General features: G+C 42.8%; 1 protein-coding gene across 1 annotated transcript in view; it reads left to right on the top strand.

The window, feature by feature from the left end:
• Positions 1-13,637, top strand: part of kirrel3b (kirre like nephrin family adhesion molecule 3b) — a 541,192-nt gene that overhangs the window by 330,914 nt on the left and 196,641 nt on the right. Inside the window, exon 2 of the mRNA XM_060924114.1 lies at positions 6,963-7,112. Within this exon, the coding sequence (XP_060780097.1) occupies positions 6,963-7,112 (150 nt within the window). The remainder of the gene's footprint in view (positions 1-6,962; positions 7,113-13,637) is intronic.

Consider the following 13,637-nt stretch of genomic DNA (forward strand, 5'->3'; position numbering starts at 1 on the left):
CATCAGGTGTCTGATTCGGGAGCGCCCCTCTGCTCTCGCTCTCCCTCCCTAAATAGGGCGTGGTCACTGGGAAGACACACACAAACAGGTTAATTGCAGTCAGGTGTAGTGATTCTGCCACTTACCTTCCCTGACTCCGCCCTCCTGTCACAGACCGGTGCTTGACCACGCCCCCGCTGCCACACGCACAATTTGCTGTTCAATTTGAGAAAACACTGCTCTGTCAAAATTCACACACTATGCAAGTAAATACATAGTGTGCACATAGAAGTGTACAAATGGAAGTATCTGGATTGAGACACAGCATTAGTCTGTCCAGGTCTCTCACTTCCTTATTTATACACTCTGCTCAAACAGGTCAGCTTTTGACCAAAGCTTTTGAAGAACTTTCTTGTTAATACCACCATCAATCCCATTCCTCTTGTCATGCTGTAGATCACTAACTAGCTGAGCCAAGTCTGAGATGTAACTCCTTCTCCTACTCCTTCTTAATGTCCTGCCTCCAGCAAGTATCCATCTTCCTGGCTGATCGATTCTGTCTCGCTGGACAAGCTATCTAGTTTTAGTGATTTAAACGAAATAATTATAGTGCACGTTGGTAGGTTTTGGTTATTGATTACTGAGAATAGAACAATGCAAATTTAAGACACCACTATTGAAGTCCCTCTGATGTCTACCTGTAATGACTGAGTGCTAGTTTAGCAGCTGCATAGCTATCGATAATCGCAGAAAGCAATGGGAATGTTTCCTAATTGCATCATATATGCAGTACACTTTCTAATTCAATGGGGTTTTTTTCTCTTTATTTTCATTAATTAAAACACACTTCATGCCTTAAAGTAATAATGGATGTCATTTCTCTGTACGTTCTTACAGGTCAGAATTGTAGGTCAGGTGAAATTTTTCAACCTAGGTTAGAATGTTTAACCCAGTTCATAATTTGCTGCGTGTATTAGGGAGACTTACTATATCTAGGGTTAGGATTAGGATTTGGGAAGACTTTGTATTTTAAATTACTTAATAACGTAATAATACTGGGCTCATTAATACATTCAAAATGTATATGGATGACAATATTGTGTTTTGGTCCGGTTAATGCACGTGATATTTTTTGGTTGGGTGGGTCCGGTTTTAAATCCGGGTTTATGACGTCAAACTTAAAGGCCGGAAGAACACAGCTAGCGTGTTCATTTCATGTAAATGGTGCTGAGGTGTCATATAGAAGTGTACATAGAAGTGTTTGTTTTCATCATTGCGGTGTACCACTGCGGTGGCAATAAGGGCCAAAATTTTCTAAGTAGACAAATTTCAGTTCATAATATGCATTTAATTGGTATTTAATTAATTTGCTGTGTAATTTGTAAGCATTTTGTAAGAGCTATTTATCTCATTGTATTTTCGCAGGAAAACCATGTTACGTGATTTCAAGCACTCGCAGTTATCAAACATTTGTGAAACTGCAGGTTGTAAAGCTCATCTTTCTTTGTAAATTCATTTAACTAATTACTTCATTTTTGTTTCTTATTCAGCTTGAACCATTTCTACATTTCTACACTTTTGCTTGTGAACAACAACATTGCTGATGTCAACATTGTGAAATTAAATGTGTGCAAGACTAAAGCCCTTGTGTTATCCTACAATATATATCATGCTTTTTGTTGCTGGTCTAATGGTTAAGGTGTTGGGTTAAGAATCAGAAGCTTCCAAGTTTGAATCCTGGTTAAGTATGAAAAAAAGGATGCATAATTTTTTTTTCGAATTCAGTAGATAGGAATAGGTAGACAGACAAGAGGAAATACTAGGTAGGTGTAGACAGAGATGCAAAAGAAATGATGGGAAATCTTAGATAATCCAAAATTTTACCTAGGTTGGAAATTTGAACTTGGTCAAAAAAAAAATCACCTATGTTAAAAATGTTTTGACCTGTAACAACGTAGTTAAGTGGTTCTTGACATAATATGGATTACTACAGTTGTGGAATAGGGCTATTTACTGTATTATTATTATTATTATTATTATTATGCAGTTTATTCAACTTCAGAATGTATCCAAAAACGTTCCAATAGGGCGACCAATGTAACCTATTGGACTATATTAAATTTTCAATTCAAAATATCAAAATCTTAAACTTAACCTACTATATTTACAATGATTCTTCAAAAAAAAGACCAAATTGCATCTCAAATAGAAAAGCTTAAAAGCAATAACAATAAAATAATGCAAACCATTATCTTTAACTCCCTGTGTACAATGCTTATGGTTGCAAATTCATGCTTAGCTCAGCTGAATTGCTTATGACATGATCTTAAACATCCCAGCAGTGTTCAGTGTGCTAGATATTATGGACTTCTGCATATTACTTAGAACCACCTTTGTTTTCGCTCCCAGTAGCTCTCATATAAAGTCCTCCATATCTGTTGACCATCATAATAACACATCCATTATGATGTATCATTGGGCATCATATCTTGGATACCTTTCCTTTAACTCCCAATGCAACGGTCCATACTTCAGGGTCTTTTCTTCATCTTTCCTTATCCTGTTCTCGATCCATATGGGCAGCTCATCTCCGGGGTGATGACTGACTTCATTGCATGATTCACAATCTTTACATCTATCCTGTTCACTGGCAACTCCTGATGTTCACCAAAAGTTGGAATGTCCCAATATGGTTCCACGTCGGCTGAACGATGCCTTCATTTCTTCTGTCCGTTTTAGTCTTGAAACTCTCCTAGTCGCTGATGTATCTTCCATCCTTAAAAATCGGCTCTGAGACACTACACCAGTTTCTAGATCCAACCAGTTATTGCAGTTCACTTTCAAGTATTTTTATTTTTTTTTACTCAAGCTTAGCCTGCAGAGCTTCCGGTGCTTCACCTCAGATGCTTATTATTATTATTATTATTTACTGTTTCATCTCAAACATGCATTAAGAAGGCAAGAAACTTGTCCATTAATGAACTTTTGACAAGCCACAGCTATTAATTGAAAAGCATTCCAGGTGACTACCTCATGAAGCTGGTTAAGATAATGGCAATAGTGTGCAAAGCGTCATCGGAGTAAACTCTGGATACTTATTTCATTCATTCATTCATTATCTCTAGCCGCTTTATCCTTCTACAGGGTCGAAGGCAAGCTGGAGCCTATCCCAGCTGACTACGGGCGAAAGGCGGGGTACACCCTGGACAAGTCGCCAGGTCATCACAGGGCTGACACATAGACACAGACAACCATTCACACTCACATTCACACCTACGGTCAATTTAGAGTCACCAGTTAACCTAACCTGCATGTCTTTGGACTGTGGGGGAAACCGGAGCACCCGGAGGAAACCCACGCGGACACGGGGAGAACAGGCAAACTCCACACAGAAAGGCCCTCGCCGGCCCCGGGGCTCGAACCCAGGATCTTCTTGCTGTGAGGCGACAGCGCTAACCACTACACCACCGTGCCGCCCCGGATACTTATTTATTTACCACATAATTCCGTATGTTATTTCATAGTTTCAATGTCTTCTGTATTGTTCTACAATGTAAAAAATAATGCAACACCTTACCCAACTTACCCAACTAATCTGTTCTGAATTAAAATTCGCCTCCGAGTCTCACAGGAAATGTTGTAATTAACTGTTACCAGGTATCAAAATAATTCTGCAGTGGCGGACACTAATAATTAGTGATCAGCAGGATTCCTGTGTTCATAGAGGTGAGCGGTGGCTATCTGCAGGAAAGCATCCTGATTAAACACGCTATAACGGTGATGTAGGGGATGTGTGCGGATCGTGGAACAGATTTCAAATTGCACTTTTGAGGAGATAAAAATGAAGAGTTGCATTACTACGGATCACGCACAGACAGTTTAGACATTTATTTAATTAATTTCGCAAGTATCATCGGCAAAAAGAGAGAAGGAAGAGGAAAGCCATTTTTTACTTCCTCGCTCCAGGTATTGCCTGGCTTTGACACGTGGTGAACGAATCCTTTGCAAATAGTCCAAAGCAAATTTGTATGCACACATAGAGAAGAGGCATTAAAATTAAATAAATACTGCCACTTAGGGGCAAAGCCTACAAGGCTTAAATGATGAAGTGTGCAATATATGCAATCATATTCCCAGTCCATTTTTTGTGTCTTGATTTAATAATAGGAAGGCAGATTGCAGGATCCGCCGGGGAGAATTTGTATAGATCAATCCGCAGACGTGTGTTTACCTCTTAACAAGCCTATCTATCACAGCACACTCGGAGCAAGATAGAAGATGGAGTGACTTTTTTTTTTAGTTAATACCATACTTTCACACCACTGTTCCTGTGCATTGCTATGTTATGTTACCTCAACTAGAAAAGGTTTTTTTTTTTTTTAACACCCCCCGTTCTTATCTATAGAAATCTCGTTTTCCACATGTCTTCTTTTCTCTGCTTGGAATCTGAAAAGGGTATAAGTAGCAATTGTGCTGTCCTCAGATGTCTTACCGAAAGCTTAAATAACCTCAGCTTTGTCTTCAGATTGGGAAAAAAAAGGCTGATATTAGAGACGGCTGAACGGTTCAACACCACTGCCATCAATCCACTCCATTACATTTCTTTACAAGCACACATTTTTCCATCCTGCTCCGTATAGGAGAGACAAAACCTAGGGCTCACTATTTCTGTATGTGTCAGTGTGTGAGACATAGTAATAAAGGCATGGTACTGTGTGAAATGAAAGACATTCATCCTACTGCATTGGAGTGGCTCCATTTCTAAGAAGATGCATGTATTTACACAGTCATATTACCTTAACATATTATGCCACCATAAGATGGGAAGAAAACAGCTCACATGACACCTCAATGGGCTGAAAGATCCCATTTCTACAGCTTTACAGAAACCAATGTTGCCACAAACACACACATAGAAAGGCTTTCTGGAACGCAACAGCTTCTAGGAAGATGATCTACCATGATCGCACACCAGTAAATAAAAAAATAGAAGAGGATTGCTGGCTTTTGGTATGTTCAGGAATTTTCCTAGTGGGATGCTTCATGACAGAACCACTTAGAGACCCTGGTTGTGATTAGTTCAGTCTCATAAATTCATTTATTTATGAGCGCATCCAGCTGACAGGCGATGAGTTTATGCCATCATGTGTTGTCCGGCGTCTGTCCAATGTCGTCCGCATTTCACAAAAATCGCTTCTTCTCTCTCAATTCTTCACCGATTTTTATTCTTTTTGGCAGGAAGGTAGGTCTGCCTGAGGAGCTTCTACCCAAATTTGCATAATTGCAATTAATAATGAAGATATGGAGTAAGCACAACTTTATTCATCACACACTTGGGAAATTCCTCTCTGCATTTAACCCATCTAAAGCAGTGAACGCGCACACATACCCAGAGCAGTGGGCAGCCATGCTAACAGCGCCCGGGAAGCAGTTGGGAGTTAGGTGCCTCGCTCAAGGCCGTCCCATATTAACCTAACTGCATGTCTTTGGACTGTGAGGGAAACCAGAGCAAAACCCACACAGAACATGCAAACTCCACACAGAAAGGCCCCCGCCGGCTGCTGAGTTCAAACCCAGAACCTTCTTGCTGTGAGGCGACCGTGCTAACCACTTACACCACCATGCCGCCAAGTAATTAAGCCCTAATGAGCTATTTCCACACAAATCACTTCTCCCTCAATTCTTGACTGATTTTGATTCTTTCTGGCATGAAGGTAGGGTTACCTAGGCTGCATATAACTTCTACCCAGATTTGCTTAATTACAATTATTAATGAAGTTATGGACTAATTAAGCCTTAATAAGCAGTTCAACAAAAATCGCTTCTTCTCAGTCAATTCCTCACCGTTTTGGATTCTTTCTGGCAAATAGGTTGGTATTCCTAGGGTGGATATAATATATAATCTTGTATATAGTGTATATAGCTTGCAACATTTATTGTACAAGGTAGCCCACTTTAGATTGTTCATTCTGGATTAGACGGGGCCAGAGTGAGCTACGGCATCATTGATGGTCTCGTTCATTTTTTCCTGGTCATGGTTACAATGGATCCGGAGCCTGTCCCATGAACATGTAGTATGAGGTTGGAACACATCCAGGATAGGATGCTATTTCACATTCACACTCTCATTACATTACATAATATTACATGGTATTTAGCAGACGCTCTTATCTAGAGCAACGTACAACAAGTGCAAAAGTCAGGTACACAAAGTGCTGAACTTCCATCCATCACCACTTATCCTGTACAGGCAAGCTAGAGCCTATTTCAGCTGACTATGGGTGAGACTTTGGGACAAGTCACCATATCATCACAGGGCGAACACATAGAGACAAACAACAAGTCACACCAATTAGAGCCACCAGTTAGGGAGGTGGAAGGAAACTGGAGAACCCAGAGATCCCCTTGCAATCTCATGAAGAACATGCATAGTATTTTGTTGCAGTATACAGTAAATGACTTATATTTTTATACAAAACTTTGTTGGTTTTGGCTAGAATTTACTTGATACTATAAGATTGTTTGTGATTTTTATAAGTTGGCCCTAATGCAGCCCCATGTCATGATTCTAATTGAATGACTTTGGTTTTTTAGACAAATCCAGGGGGCTCCTTTAAAGCAAATTGCCTCTGAGGTCTTGGATTATTTCTCTCTCATACTGTAACTGACACCACTCTTAAGAAGCACAAATAGCAAAAGACACCACCCACAATCTCATCTAATGTAATCCACTAAGAAGCAGTGCTCATTTTATGTGTGTGTCTCAGTGTGGCTCTCGGTTACATGGTGTTGACAGACAGGCGAGAGTCCCACTGAGCCAAGAACATGGGATATTAATTTTAATGAGTTGAAGGACCTTTTCCGAGGGGAATATTTGATGGAGCTCTTGTAATTTTGAAATGGACAAAAGGTGTTTCAAGTGTTGCCCGAGTGTTTAACAGACACGTTCTTCTCCTTTTTTTCTTTCTTTTTTTTTTTCCCAGGAGCCCTTGGTATGTTTTCTCAGCAGCCCCAGGACTTGGTGGTAGTGGCTGGCCAACCGGTCACTCTGCCGTGCTCCATTCCTGGCTACCATGGTGTTGTGCTGTGGATCAAAGATGGCCTGGCTTTGGGTGTTGGACGAGACCTATCAGGTAGGAAAGACGCCAGGGATTTTATGTTTTAGAAAGGGTAAATTAATTGCAAAAAATAAATAACTAAAAATACAGAGTAGGATATAGAAAAACCCTTAACTATACAAAGAACTAATTCAGAACCATTTTCCAAGACTGTAGAAAGGTGATTTGTGATCTGTGTTTTCCTTTTATTTGTGAGTTTTGTTGTAGCCTCGGCTATCAGATAGAGGTGTACGTGTGTGTGTGTGTATGTGCAGGTGTTTTTAATCCCATTCTTGCCCACTCCTGCAGACACCCTTGACCAATCCCACCCACTTAACAGTTTGATAAATCCTGCCTGCTCCTACATAAATTTCAATGACTCCCACCTACTCCCACAGAAAGTCCAATCAATCCCACCCACTCCCACGGAAGATATGATCAATCCCACCTACTCCCACAGAAAGTTTGATGAATCCCACCAATTCCCACAGAAAGTTTGATGAATCCCTTCCACATAAATGTTGATCAATCCCCTGCACTCCCACAGGAAGTTTGACCAGTCCTGGCTGATCCTACAAGAAATTTGAACAATCCTTAACAGATCCGCTGGAAGTATGAACAATCTAGCTTACTCTCACAGAAAGTATGATCAATTCAACCTGTTCCCACAGAAAGTTTGATCAATCCCACAGACTCCCACAGGATGTTTGTTCAGTCCTACCCTCTTCCACAAAAAAGTTTGATCAATCCTGCATACTCCTACAGGAAGTTTGTTCAATCCTACCCTCTCCCACAGAAAGTTTAATCAATCCCATCTGCTCCTGCCCCATCTTGCGAAAACTTTGTCCAATCCCACCCTCTTCCACAGAAAGTTTGATCAATCTCACATACACCTACTGGAAGTTTGTTCAATCCTACCCTCTTCCACAGAAAGTTTAATCAATCCCACCTGCTCCCGGCCCCCTTTTGTGAAAGCTTTGACCAATTCCATCCATTCCTGTAGACGTTTTGATCAATCCCACTCACTCTCGCAGAAAGTTTGCACAATCCCAACCACTCTGGCTGAAATGTTGATCAATCCCATCTTCTCCTGTAGTTATAATCGTTTGTACCTCATCTCATCTCATTATCTCTAGCCGCTTTATCCTTCTACAGGGTCGCAGGCAAGCTGGAGCCTATCCCAGCTGACTACGGGCGAAAGGCGGGGTACACCCTGGACAAGTCGCCAGGTCATCACAGGGCTGACACATAGACACAGACAACCATTCACACTCACATTCACACCTACGGTCAATTTAGAGTCACCAGTTAACCTAACCTGCATGTCTTTGGACTGTGGGGGAAACCGGAGCACCCGGAGGAAACCCACGCGGACACGGGGAGAACATGCAAACTCCACACAGAAAGGCCCTCGCCGGACCCGGGGTTCGAACCCAGGACCTTCTTGCTGTGAGGCGACAGCGCTAACCACTACACCACCGTGCCGCCCTCGTTTGTACCTTCCTGTGATATTTTCTGACAAGCTAAATTGGTTCTATTTTTTTTAAATATAAACAAATCTGTAATTAAACCACCATGATCCTGACCAGGGTAAAGCATTTCCTGATGATAAATGAAAATACTAAATATATTATGCGGTGCTGCAGAAGCACCCATTAATGAATGTAGCCTTTCTTTGTCCCTTGTGCTTCACATGTGACCACACACTCCCACCCACAAAAAAAAAGATAAAACTGCCCACTTTTATGACGTTTTTGTTGAATGCCGTGGTATCCCAGTGCCAAAGACTTTTTCTAGCATCAACATCAGACATTAAACATTCAGTATCTTTTGTAAACTTTTTTGGGCTGCAAGCTTCAGGACGTTGAAGCTTTCCATTTAATTATAAACTCACAGTGGTGCATACCTGTAATCCAAGCTACCGGAAGGCTGAGGCTGGCAGATCGTTTGAGCTCAGAGGTTCTGGGCTGCAATGGGCTATGCCGATCAGGTGTCCGCACTAAGTTCAGTACTGATATGGTCTTCCTGATGGAGCTCAGGACCACCAGGTTACCTAAGGAGGGGTGAACTGGCCCAGGTCGGGAACAGAGCAGGCCAAAGCCCCTGTGCCAATCAGTAGTGGGATTGCACCTGTGAATAGATTAGATTAGATTAGATTAGATCAGATTAGATTAGATTAGATAGATAGAATTTTATTGATCCCTTTGGGCGGGTTCCCTCAAGGAAATTAAATTTCCAGTAGCATCATTACAGGATAAACAGAGAATAGAAATAGAGAAAAACTTCTTGATAAATTAAATTAAATTAGGTATTTGCATATACAAATATAAAAAAGAATAAGAATAAGATATGGGGAAGAGGGGAAAAAAAGGCCAACAGAAGAGGTATTGCACATTATATTGCACATTATGTTGTACATTGTCCAGTATTGTTGATTGTTAGGCTAGGCTACTGCTCCTTCCTGTCCTCTGTCCTCCTGTTACCCCTCCTCTCCCCCAGAGAGGAGTTGTACAGTCTGATGGCGGGAGGGACAAAGGAATTTTTAAGTCTGTTAGTCCTGCACTTGGGAAGGAGCATTCTGTCACTGAAAAGGCTCCTGTGGTTGCTGATGACGGTGTGCAGAGGGTGACTGGCATCGTCCATGATGTTCAGTATTTTGTCCATAGTCTTCTTCTCTGCCATGGTCACCAGAGAGTCCAGCTTCATGCCGACCACAGAGCTGGCCCGCCTGATCAGTTTGTCCAGCCTGGATGTGTCCTTCTTGGATGTTCTGCCCTCCCAGCACACCACGGTGTAAAACAGGACACTGGCGACCACGGACTGATAGAACATCCACAGGAGTTTCCTGCAGATGTTAAAGGACCGCGGCCTCCTCAGGAAGTACAACCTGCTCTGTCCCTTCCTGTACAGGTGGTTGGTGTTGCAAGTCCAGTCCAGCTTGCTGTCCAGCTTGCTGTCCAGCCACAGCCTGAGGTACTTGTAGGAATCCACAGCCTCTACCTCGACTCCCTCGATCAGAACTGGTCGTGACCTTGGTCTGGACCACCCTAAAGTCAATGACCAGCTCCTTGGTCTTCGAGGTGTTGAGCTGCAGATGGTTCCTGTTGCACCAAACGGCAAAGTCCCTCACCAGGCTCCTATACTCCTCCTCTCTGTCGTCACTTATACACCCCACGATGGCCATGTCATCAGCGAACTTCTAAATGTGACACAGCTCCGAGATGTAGCAGAATAGATGTTATTGGGGGCAGCCATGGCCTGAAGGTTAGAGAAGCAGCCTTACGCCCAAAGGGTCACTAGTTTGATTCCCAGGACTGGCAGGAAAAATGGGAGGAGAGTTGCACTTTCCTCTCCCTCTGTATCATGGCTGAAGTGCACTTGAGCAAGACACCTAACCCCAACTGCTCCCTGGGTGCTGTAGCATAGCTAACCACTGCTCTGGGTATGTGTTCGCCTCATTGCTCACATGTGGGTTAAATGCAGAGGAGGAATTTCACCATGCTTGAGTGTACATGTGACAAGCAAAGTCTTCTTTGTTGCAGTGTCTGATAGGAAAACCTTGTGAAAAAATAATCGAACAAGATATCATTGCTGGTTTAAAAACAAACACCTCATCCAGGTTTTGAGTTTAAGCAAATCCTGGAAAGTTTGGTTTCAAACAACTTATGGTGAGCAAACTAGATAGATCTTTTGGATGTACAGCAATGGTTTATGGGAAATGGTGTGTGATTGGTCATTTATGATGTCAGTCAAGTGCCACAATTCTGTAGGTGGTTCTTGGTCATACTGACAGCCAGTCGTAAGCAAAAGTTAGAAGCTTGGCTTGTGAGAGTGATGTGATCTCAAAATCTATTATCTCTTGCTCATAAATGAAAAGCGATGTTATCACAGTCAACAAAAATGCCAATAAATGTTCATACAGATCTGTTTTTAGATTATTATCTTGTAGTAGGTAGACACCAGTTCTATAGGTCTCTATTATTATTATTATTATTATTATCTCATCTCTCAATATCTCTAGCCGCTTTATCCTGTTCTACAGGGTCGCAGGCAAGCTGGAGCCTATCCCAGCTGACTACGGGCGAAAGGCGGGGTACACCCTGGACAAATCGCCAGGTCATCACAGGGCTGACACATAGACACAGACAACCATTCACACCTACGGTCAATTTAGAGTCACCAGTTAACCTAACCTGCATGTCTTTGGGGGAAACCGGAGCACCCGGAGGAAACCCACGTGGACACGGGGAGAACATGCAAACTCCACACAGAAAGGCCCTCGCCGGCCACGGGGCTCGAACCCGGACCTTCTTGCTGTGAGGCGACAGCGCTAACCACTACACCACCATGCCACCCTATTATTATTATTACATCTCCTTATGAGCTGTTATGTAAAACAAGACCCAATTATAGCCTGTGAGGTACTTTCAGTTAGCTTTTGACATGTGTCTCTCCTCATTTGCAAATTGCTACTTGTACTAAATCAGTCTAATTGTTTAATTTTGCATAACACTTATTGAATTGTGATCCCTGCAACCTTTCCATCCCCCAGGACCTTTCAGCGCTCTGTTTCTTATGCATATTCATAAATATAGCAAGTCAGATTTTTTTTTTTGACACATCTATGGGCTCTGATTTATTAAAGGTTTGTGTGTGTAAAAGCATGTTTCAAATGTGATAACACCCATAATAAAGTCTTACTAACAAGGTCTATAGAGGATTATATATTTAATATAAGAAAAAAAATCTTGCCAGTTTTGCAGGTTTGATAGAATAAATATGCAGTTTATCTGGGTGGTTTTTCTTGGGGGTTGTCTGGTTTCTTCCCACCTTCCAAAAACTTCACAGTGGGTGGATTGGTGATTGGACGTTGCCCCAAGGTGTGAATCAGTGTGTGAATGTGTTTGTGCATGGCGACCTCTGATGAAGTGTTGAGCCATCCAGGGTGTTTTCCTGACTTAAGTCAAGTCAAGTCAACTGTATTGTCAAATATGCTATACATGCTCGACATACAGCACAGATGATATATCAGTCCTCTCTGACCCACGGTGCAAACAGGCAATGCAATGAATAAAAATAGAATAATTGAAAAAAGAACCCAATATAAACAGTATAAACACACTAGATAAGAACTAGACAAAGACTAAACACTCAAACAGACAATATAAACAGTATAAACACAAGATAAGAACTAGACATATACTAAACACTCATATATACATACATATATACACACACACACACACACACACACACACACACACACACACACACACACACACGTACATTGGTGCAAATAAACAAACAGTCAAGGGCACTTGAGGTATAGCAGGTAAACATGAAATAAGCAGCATAAACAAACTAGCAGCTGTTAAGGCGAGGTAGTGCGGAATAGTGCAAATGAGCGAGGTAAAGTGAGATGTGCGGTCCCTGAGTTCAGTGTGTTAAAGAACGTTGAGATGTATGTGTGTGTGTTTTTGAGGGGGGGACTGTGAGGATGACATGTCAGATGCTGAAGGGGGGCAGGGGGGTGTGCGAGCAGAATCTGTGGCAGGGGGCAGAGTGGGGAGGAGTCGCAGAACAGGGAGGGAGTTGAGCCTCCTGACCGCCTGGTGAAAGAAACTGTTCTTGAGCCTGCTGGTTTTGGCCCGGAGACTCCGCAGTCTCCTCCCCGACAGCAGCAGACTGAAGAGGTTGTGAGGTCACCTGCAATTCTGATGGCTTTGCGGGTGAGGCGGGAGTTATAAATACCCATTAGAGAAGGGAGAGAGACACCAATGATCCTCTCAGCTGCTCTCACGATGCGCTGCAGAGACTTGCAGCAGGACACGGTGCAGGCGCCGTACCACATGGTGATGCAGCTGGTCAGGATGTTCTCGATGGTGCCTCTGTAGAAAGTGTGCATGATGGGGGCTGGGGCTCTTGCCCTCCTCAGTTTGCGGAGGAAGTACAGATGCTGTTGGGCTTTTTTGGCCAGTGATGCGGTGTTGTTGCTCCAGGACAGGTCTTCAGAGATGTGTACACCCAGAAACTTGGTGCTGCTCACCCTCTCCACTGCAGCACCATCAATAGATAGTGGAGTATGCTGGGTGTGGTCTCTCCTGAAGTCCACAACAATCTCCTTCGTCTTCTCCACGTTCAGACGGAGATTGTTGTCCTTGCACCACATGGCCAAGCGGCTCACCTCACTCCTGTAGATTGTCTCATCACCATTGTTGATGAGACCCACCACAGTCATGTCATCCGCAAACTTAATGAAGAGATTAGAGTTGGATGTTGGTGTGCAGTCGTGAGTCAGCAGAGTGAAGAGGAGGGGGCTTAGCACACATCCTTGGGGGCCCCCATGTTCAATGTGATGGTGCTGGAGGAGTTGCTGCCAACCCGTACAGCCTGTGGTCTCCCCGTCAGGAAGTCCAGCAGCCAGTTGCACCGGGAGGTGTTGAGTCCCAGCTGGTCCAGTTTATGAATGAGCTGCTGAGGAATGATTGTGTTGAATGCTGAGCTAAAGTCTATGAACAGCATTCTGACATACGAGTCTTTTATCTCCAGGTGGGTGAGGGC

This window comes from Neoarius graeffei, chromosome 6, assembly GCF_027579695.1.
Source record: "Neoarius graeffei isolate fNeoGra1 chromosome 6, fNeoGra1.pri, whole genome shotgun sequence".
NCBI lineage: Eukaryota > Metazoa > Chordata > Actinopteri > Siluriformes > Ariidae > Neoarius > Neoarius graeffei.